This window comes from Periplaneta americana, chromosome 17, assembly GCF_040183065.1.
Source record: "Periplaneta americana isolate PAMFEO1 chromosome 17, P.americana_PAMFEO1_priV1, whole genome shotgun sequence".
Lineage (NCBI taxonomy): Eukaryota > Metazoa > Arthropoda > Insecta > Blattodea > Blattidae > Periplaneta > Periplaneta americana.
In genome coordinates, this window is record NC_091133.1 from 123816462 (window position 1) to 123825721 (window position 9260).

The 9260-nt window shown below is 37.0% G+C and overlaps 1 protein-coding gene across 2 annotated transcripts in view; it reads left to right on the plus strand.

Moving 5' to 3' along the window:
* Orct (Organic cation transporter) overlaps positions 1-9260 on the plus strand; it is a 119744-nt gene that overhangs the window by 55188 nt on the left and 55296 nt on the right. The window contains exon 1 of one of the 2 annotated variants that reach the window (XM_069817291.1): positions 8924-8978. The exons of the other annotated variant lie outside the window; for it this stretch is intronic. Within the exon in view, the coding sequence (XP_069673392.1) occupies positions 8958-8978 (21 nt within the window). The 5' untranslated portion in view covers positions 8924-8957. Of the gene's footprint in view, positions 1-8923; positions 8979-9260 lie in introns of those variants that run through there. 2 annotated transcript variants of the gene reach the window in all.

Genomic DNA, 9260 nt, shown 5'->3' on the forward strand with positions numbered 1-9260 from the left:
ACAACCGTTCGCCAACCTCCCTACTCTCCAGACCTGGCTCCTTGCGACTTCTGGTTGTTTCCAAAATTGAAGACACCACTGAAAGGATCCCGTTTTGAGAGTAGAGAAGAGATAATGCGGAACGCGACGACGGAGCTGAACACCATTCCAAAAGAAGACTTCCAGAGGTGTTTCCGGCAGTGGAAGGATCGGTGGGCTAAGTGTGTGCAAGCACAAGGGGCATACTTTCAAGGGGATTAGGGTCTCAACCCCGTCAGGTACTTGAAATATTTTTTCTGGCTAAAGGTCGGATACTTTTTAGACAGGCCTCGTATATGCTTAAGAATACTTACTCGTAATAATTTTGCTATTCTAGTTATAATTGCTGTCTCCATGCTCATAATTCCTTCTTTATTATCTTTTTTTTTTCAAATCAATGAACTATAGATTCCTGACGCGTAGGCCTACTCTGAATGGCACAACCTTTCTTTCTTGGAGGAGTCACTGCCATGCTATTTCTTCTCTGATGTTATTTATTGTAATAAAAATCTAAACATAAAATAAATTAATTAAAATGTGAAATGGTTTTTCTATCGGTCACCCAAGTGCATGTATCACACCATTTGTTATATTTATTTACACTTATCTGACTATAATCTTGAATTGTAACCACAACGCAACACATACAATATCTATTATGTATTAATGTTAATACTGATATTAATTAATTATTAATATGTTGAAATTTCACTAGCTTCCAGTAATCAGCTCAGAAATGTAGAATAATTTGAATTTTCAGAATTTGCACTAGCGACAACTACTGTCACACCTGCCAACATAACAGTTAGAAAATCACCACCAATTGTAATATTTCTCAGTACCGAAATTCGAAACGAAGTTGGCAAAAGAAAATTCAACCTGCAAACTAAAAAATCACCATAATCCATTAGTGTATGTTGTAATGGAGGTAAAATGGTTAGGTTTCACCCTTGGGGTATTAAGTAAGCTGATCCGAAATATACATCAGGAAACTGTGCGAGGTTGTACAGAGACATTTTATTTTTACTAACATTTCTAATATTAACCTGGCTATACCTTTGGATTAACGGTTGAGAACCGGAAACACCGTTTGCTACCTCCTTCCAAGACTGGAGTTTGATGATACTGCGTAAAATACAAACAAATCACTCTACTAGGTATAGGAGGGAAGAAAAGCAGTTCATCCATTTACGTAAACTAGGAAATATCGCGATTTTGAGTTTGGTAATTTTCATTAGGTTTTTGTCTAATCAAAATGCAGTACTCTATTAACAATAAATGTTTTTACTCACGAATTGAGTTATCCATGCGGACGTATTCATTATGCAGTGTATATTATACTGTCTACAGTACATTAGCGTACAATGTAAAGAATGAAGTTAAATTGAAAAATAATCATAATATGGATATTTAAACACATTTTTGAAAATGGTGGCCGTTCATTTCGATACAGGCTTCAGTTCTTTTTTGCACATTATCGCACTATAGACTATTGTACCTAATTCCAATTACCAGTTTCTTCCTTCGTAGTTGTAACTTACGTTGAAATAATTGTGTACCTACTCTATAAAAGAGTGCTTTACGTACTGTAAATTTAATCTTCACTTCTGCCCGATCCGAAAAGATAAAATTACTCAGACATGCTATCTACTGTCCGTCCAAGTGGTTTTGTCGCAGGTCGTAGAAAGGGGGGAAATCACGTGACAGTTACTACTTAACGAGACCCTTTTATTTAAGTTATTTAAGTTGTATAATATTACGTAGACGTCCAATTCCTAACAGAAATTAATGTTTTCAGAAAAGAGCTAAGACAGCCCAGCCACTAGCCTTTACAGAAGGGCGAATAGAAGCGGGTGGGGAAAACCGGGATGCGACGTAGGCAAACGGTCGACAGTACCTGTGCGAAAATATGATTCAATATTGAAAACTCTTTCGTAAGTGGAAAATGCGAACATATTTCTGGAACGTACTATACTCACTAACTCAGTACTGTTTACTATAACCGTAAGGTGACTTTGACTGCATATGCGGCCTTGATTCTGTGTGGAGGAAAGTTGGAAGTTTACTACTAGAGGGGGTGGGAGTGAAATACATTAAAAAAACTTAGGTACAATAAAAATTGAAGTAAAAAATAAAATGATGTCCCTGTAGAATCCATCCATAACCTCTTTTCGCTCAGCCTTGTAACGTAGAACAAGAGATATCCTTGGGGTCAAACGATGCCACTCTTACAAAGCGTACATTGAATTATTCATGCTGCAGTTCTGTGCATCTGTTCGCTGTCCCCTGTTATGATACCGGCATTGAACACACCAGTTGTATATAGAATCGTTGTATTGTTAAGCATCCGGTTCACAGAAGAAACTGGATTGTTTTGTTTGTGGGATAGGCTATTCTGAGTGACTCCTCGTTTGTTGCAGCAGAAATGACGCGATAAGTTTCGATAAGTCAAATCTTTCCTGAAATTTTCGTTCTTTTCAATTCCTCGAAAGGATTTCCTCTCTCCAGTAATACAACTTCACGCTCACCATCATCGTGATCCAATTAGGCCATCGAAAACCATAAGATGTGAATCTGGTTGCCATTTTACAGTACTGCTAATCACCGGCTATCTCGCTTAACTGCTTCAGCGTGTTCGGTTAGAGATTACAGTGGTTAATCTTCTGTTAAAATCTTAATCAAGGTTGATGAACCATAACAATGCTTAACCATGGATTAAATGGCAATTTTAACCGGTGGGATTACACTAAAGGCCCATTCACAATGAAAATTAAACATAACCGTAACATAAACACAGAAGTTTGCGACCAGGTTATCAAATGGGATCATTCACAATGATTCACATAAACATTGACATTAACATTGCCGTTAGACGTTAACATGAAAGTTTGCAAACTCCAAACTTTCATGCTTATGCTTACGTGATTTGCAAACAGAACACAATCGTGGAGCGCTGAAGTATACGACAGAATATGAGGAAATGGCGTCGTTGTTATGTTTCCATGGTTACCAAGTATGTTTGCTGTTATATTTATGTACCCATCGTGAATGATGGTATGACTTCTTGATTTTACCGAAACGTTTATATGCTTAAGTTAACGCTTACGTTATGTTTAATTTTCATTGTGAATGAGCCTTAACTGAGGTTGATGCACATAGCCATTAGTGAGTAATGTTGAAATTTAGCAGCGAATACAGGAAAGAATCAACTTATACGTAGGGTTAGAAATAGAATTCTCTTTCTCTATTTAATAGCCTATACGAGGATCATATAAAATTAAAATTAAGTGGCTGAGTGATCAGGCCTTCAGCCTGCTACGCAGGCGGTCCGAGTTCGAGTCCCGGTCAGGCTCGGGCGCACAACAGATCTTCTGCAGGACTTCCGCTGGGAGGTGTTTAAACATCCACCCTACAGCCCGGATCTCGCTTCCAGCTATTACCATCGTTTCTTACACCTCAAGAAATTCCTGTTAGCATTTTCACAGTGACAGAGAGATGCAGACGGCTGTCACACACTGGTTCCAATCCCAGGCGGCAGACTTTTACGACACAGAGATACAAAAGTTGATCTCACAGTATGACAGATGTCTCAAATCCGGTGAGGAATATGTTGAAAAATAGCTCAACAATTGCTGTATCTGTTCCAATAAATATTTCTATCAAACTGTGTTTTCTTCCTCTAAACGGCCCTAGAGAGACTTATTTTCTGGACTTGCGTTGTATAATAATAGGCCTATCGTATATTAAGAAATAAATACAAACATTATAATTTTTAATTTATTTTCCATTAGTACTTTAACTAAAATGGCAAATACAAGAAGTTATATTAGGGCTATGTCTTACTTACTTATGGATTTTAAGGAACCCGGAGGTTCATTGCCGCTCTCACATAAGCCCGCCATCGGTCCCTATCCTGAGCAAGATTAATCCAGTCTCTACAATCATATCCCACCCCCTACAAATCCATTTTAATATTATCCGTCCATCTACGTCTCGGTTTCCCCAAAGGTCTTTTTCTCTCCGGCACACATACATTTCTGGTTTCGCTCATACATGCTACATGCCCTGCCCATCTCAAACGTCTGGATTTAATGTTCCTATTTATGTCAGATGAAGAATACAATGTGTGCAGTTCTGCGTTGTGTAACTTTCTCCATTCTCCTGTAGCTTCATCCCGCTTAGCCCCAAATATTTTCCAAAGCACCTTATTCTCAAACACCCTCAACCTCTGTTCCTCTCTCAAATTGACAGTCCAAGTTTCACAACCATATAGAAGAACCGGTAATATAACTGTTTTATAAATTCAAACTTTCGGCTTTTTTGAGAGCAGACTGGACGACAAAAGCTTCTCAACCGAATAATAACAGGCATTTCCCATATTTATTCTGCCTTTAATTTCCTCTCGAGTGTCATTTATATTTTTGTTAGTCTACTGTTGCTGCAAGGTATTTGAATTTTTCCACCTCTTCAAAGGAGACATAATCATATACTTTGTCTTTTCGGGATTTACTTCCAAACCTACCTCCTTACTTACTTCAAGTAAAATTCCCGTGTTTTTTCCTGATTAGGCATCCCATGCCATATTTTAAAAATACTTTATTATTATACTTTCCATACTGGTATGAAAATTTTGCAACAACAAAAAAGTAAAAATTGTTTCTAGTGTCAATTTAGGTATTCTCAGGTACCAATTTCGTACATGTATTTTCATGACTCGTGTATACACGAATTTACTTTCATATATTACATGAAAACAAAATAGGTTGTTACCTAAAATCCGAGGTGTAGCCACTCAAGAGTGTATTAGTGTCATTTACAAGGTTCCAACCAGTCTTCGAAGTGCTGACTAAACACAGGTCCACATTATTTGAGGATTGACCTTATCCATAGCTTATTTCACTTAGTGGCGGTTCCTCGGTTCACATAGCATTATGTCCATCCAGAGAAACTACACTTTCCAATGGTGAAATAATAATTAATTATACAAATCGGTTAATTTAGCTTCCGATATTACTTCATACAAACACAGAACATTCTCTGTAGTCTATCTTTCATAGCTTTCGATTGTTGCTGTCCAAGGCCCCTTATAGACGAAGTCATTTGTTTTTTATTTCATTACACGGCCTTAGATGGCAGTTATTTTAATTTTAAAACTCATTTATCTCATTAAATATCAGTCCTATCAAAATGTTTCAAGGAATAAAACTTATCGCAAATTATTTTTAAAGAAACTTTTGTTATGTAACATTTTTCACAAAAATCAATAATAAGCGAGATATTTCGATTTATTTAATTCAGGCCCCCTTATAACCCCCCTTTTAAATAATGTCTTTTGAATGCCATATAGCCTAAAATCTAAGTTACAACGAACTTAATTTATATTCCAATTTTCATCGAAATCCGTTCAGCCATTATCGCGTGAAAAGGTAACAAACATACAGACAGGCAGACAGACATACATACAAACAAATTAAAATTAAAAAAGCGATTTTCGGTTTCAGGGTGGTTAATTATATATGTTAGGACCAATTATTTTTGGAAAATCGAAAATTACCGGAAAAATTTCGGCTACAGATTTATTATTAGTATAGATTTTGAAATGTTTATTTAAACTGATCTGCCATTTTAAAATGACTTCATCTATATATAAATTAAATAAAGAAGGTGACAGAGGACACCCTTGTCTGACACCACGATTTATTACTACCTTTTTTGCTCTTGTGATTTAAAACCCATTTCAATTAATAAACTTTTAATAGCCGTGATCAAATGTTGTGGAATACCTTTATTTCTCATTATATCCCATTTTTCTTCTATTTACCATATCAAAAGCTTTTTCATAATCTATAAATCCTATATAGCCTATGTTGGGATATTGAATTCTATATGGTTTTCAAATAATTGAGTTAAAGTGAATATACAGTCGGAACAGGCACTTCCCTTTATATTATATTATTATATTATATCAGAAGTTACTGTAATAACATTACGGTATAGCATTATGTCCATCTAGACAAACTACACTTTCCAATGGTGAAATAATAATTAATTATACAAATCGGTTAATTTAGCTTCCGATATTACTTCATACAAACACAGAAACATTCTCTGTAGGCTATCTTTCATAGCTTTCGATTGTTGCTGTCCAAGGCCCCTTATAGACGAAGTCATTTGTTTTTTATTTCATTATACGGCCTTAGATGGCAGTTATTTTAATTTTAAAACTCATTTATCTCATTAAATATCAGTCCTATTAAAATTTTTTTAGGGAATAAAACTTATCGCAAATTATTTTTAAAGAAACTTTTGTTATGTAACATTTTTCACAAAAATCAATAATAAGCGAGATATTTCGATTTATTTAATTCAGGCCCCCTTATAACCCCACTTTTAAGTGTATTTTGAATGCCATATAGCCTAAAATCTAAGTTACAACGAACATAATTTATATTCCAATTTTTATCGAAATCCGTTCATCCATTATCGCGTGAAAAGGTAACAAACATACAGACAGACATACAAACAAAAATTTCAAAAAAGCGATTTTCGGTTTCAGGGTGGTTAATTATATATGTTAGGACCAATTATTTTTGGAAAATCGAAAATTACCAGAAAAATTTCGGCTACAGATTTGTTATTAATATAGATTATTATTATTATTCGAGCAAAATGGGGTTCACGTGTACTGCTTTCAACTACTCACGCTAACAGAGAAAAATTTTGTTTCCTTCTCTACCGCCGAGACATTATCATTATGTGTTTGGATTATGTTTACTATGCATTTACTCAAAGCTCTTAAAAATTTCAAACGAATTTCTGAAGTAGAAATCTTCTTTTGAAAGTAAATACCAAATAAAATATGTGCCTTGAAATTCGAGGAAGATTCGATAATTTTTAAGTTCACAGCTATAATAAAAACTCGGTTGATCGAGTTTTAAACGACGCGCGCTCATGTGCTGCAGAAAACTGTGAGAAAGATGCGAGATAGTCTGTGTTGAGGAAAGGCACTCCATTCCTCCTCTACTGCAATTAACACACACGGACTCTGAACACACATAGATAACAGCGCACTAACGGCCAGAGAAAGAAGCAGACTTTTAAAGCAAGTAAATGAACGGAGAGGGAGGAGATCCTCCTCTGAATCAGCGCATGGGCGGGAATTAGAAACCGACTGAGCGTATGAGCGTATTCCGAATCTCACCGGTGAGCAATCCGATGGCATCACGGTGTTCCGAATTCCACCGATGACATCATTGATGCTCCACCGGTGTCGCACCGGTGCCATCAACTTGCAGAGGTGGTAGCAGTCTCCATCAGCCGCCATCAGTGAATCTGATTGGTTCTTGTATAGGGCGGGAATTAGCAGACGAATGACATCGTGCACTGTTGTGTCATGGCGGTGTGTTCTGCTTTAGTTCTGCTGTATTGTTTGTAATGAGCACAACGTAAAAACAATATGTTAATGGCTTATGAGCGAACATGTCAACGGATCAGTTATCACTACCGGTTCAAGAAATAAGTTGTTTATGATCGCTTTTATTTGAACGAGATGGTAGTACGGAAATTTCGCAAAATTTTGCTAGCGTAGCACAGACAACCACTTACACAGTCGCCATGACAGCATCGATTCTTCCAGCAGTTTTGTTCCTTATTTTCGTTGCAACGTGACGTCATTGATGCCACCGGACCGGTGAGATTCGGAATACGCTGACTGGTCGTGCAGCAAGCTCGCTACCGCTGCCACCTAACGATGCTGCATTCAACCGGACTATAACACATCTAGGAGGAGACACAACAAAAACAGTTTTAACGCAACGCTATGAAAGACACCATGTAAACTTTTTTTTTAATTATAAATCAAAAATATTATTCATTGCACTTTATATAGGCTACTATTCATGGTTTGAAACTTTCGTGGATATTTGAAAGTTAAAGTAGGGTTTATGTAAAACAAAGAGGAAGTAGTTCTACGTAGTTGGCCCCTGAAATTCACTTCTATTCATTGTTTACTAGACAGGGCAACAGCCAAGTTGTCAGTTTTGTACAAATATATTTGAAACTGAAGGTAGGTACTGCAAACTACATCATTTTTAACATAAAAAAATTAATCGGCCACCGGCAGCTTTGAACAATGATGATAGTATGAATTTACAAGAACTGACATTCTTCAAAAGGATGTGATACTGAACTTGTAAAATGTACATGTGGCAACACAGACCACGTGGGTCAGTGCAGTGTTCTCGCTTTCCTCAGATTATTTCCAATTCCCATTTCTGTAAAACGGTTCCGGTTACGAGTTAGTAGCTAGTCTCTTCCAACACGTGTGATGCTGTAGTGTGCTCTAAAAATGCTATGAGGTTGTGAATTTCCTTGTAATTGTTAATTTGCGCAATTATTCAACAATGAATGGAAGTGAAAACATAAGATATTTTGGACAATTTAGGAAACTCTGTTTACAAGAACAGATTATTGCTATACAGAAGAGAAGGCCAACCCCAACACTACCTGGTCTTACATGTATGCATGTAGGCTAATTTGTAGCATGTTTCATTCAAGAAGGTGTCCTTTCGTGCTGTTAACTTCTTTCCTCCTCTTAAGAAATATGCAGGAGCCGCCACTGATTTCACTCCTTTCATTAGACATACTTCAATATTAAAGCAAATTGTATTTATAAATCGTAATTGCATTACCCAATTTCTTGTATAGACATTAAACGCAATCATGGGGGTTTCCTCAAATCCGCTAGTGAAAGGAAACAACTGTAATCGCACTCAAGTATTGAGGAAAAGTGTCGGAATCCAACGCCTGGTCTACTGTCTCCCTTCCTCGCGGAAGAATGTACTCCCCACCAGCGTGCCATATTCCCCCCGTAGCAAGCAGGTGTGCGTAGTGTTACGTACGGTTGTGTTTCGTGTAGCCGTGTGAGTGCATGCGTCGAGATGGCAGGTTCCAGAGGACAGGTAAATCTTCGTCTTTTCTGTTCATTCACCCTTCGTTACAGCTGACACGTTGTGCAGCGGGAAACCGTGATTGCAAGACAAGTTATTTGAAATACTGAGGCATAGGTTAGCCAAACCCATGTTAATTATCACACTACTAGAGAAGCTGTTTAAAGTGGATTCTTGACGGAAGAATTCAACATTGCCAAACCCTGCAGATAAAGATGTAGTCATGGTAACCCTGCACATAAAGCAGCTATAGAGGATTCCACGTTAAGAAAAAAGCATTGAGCATATGGGGCT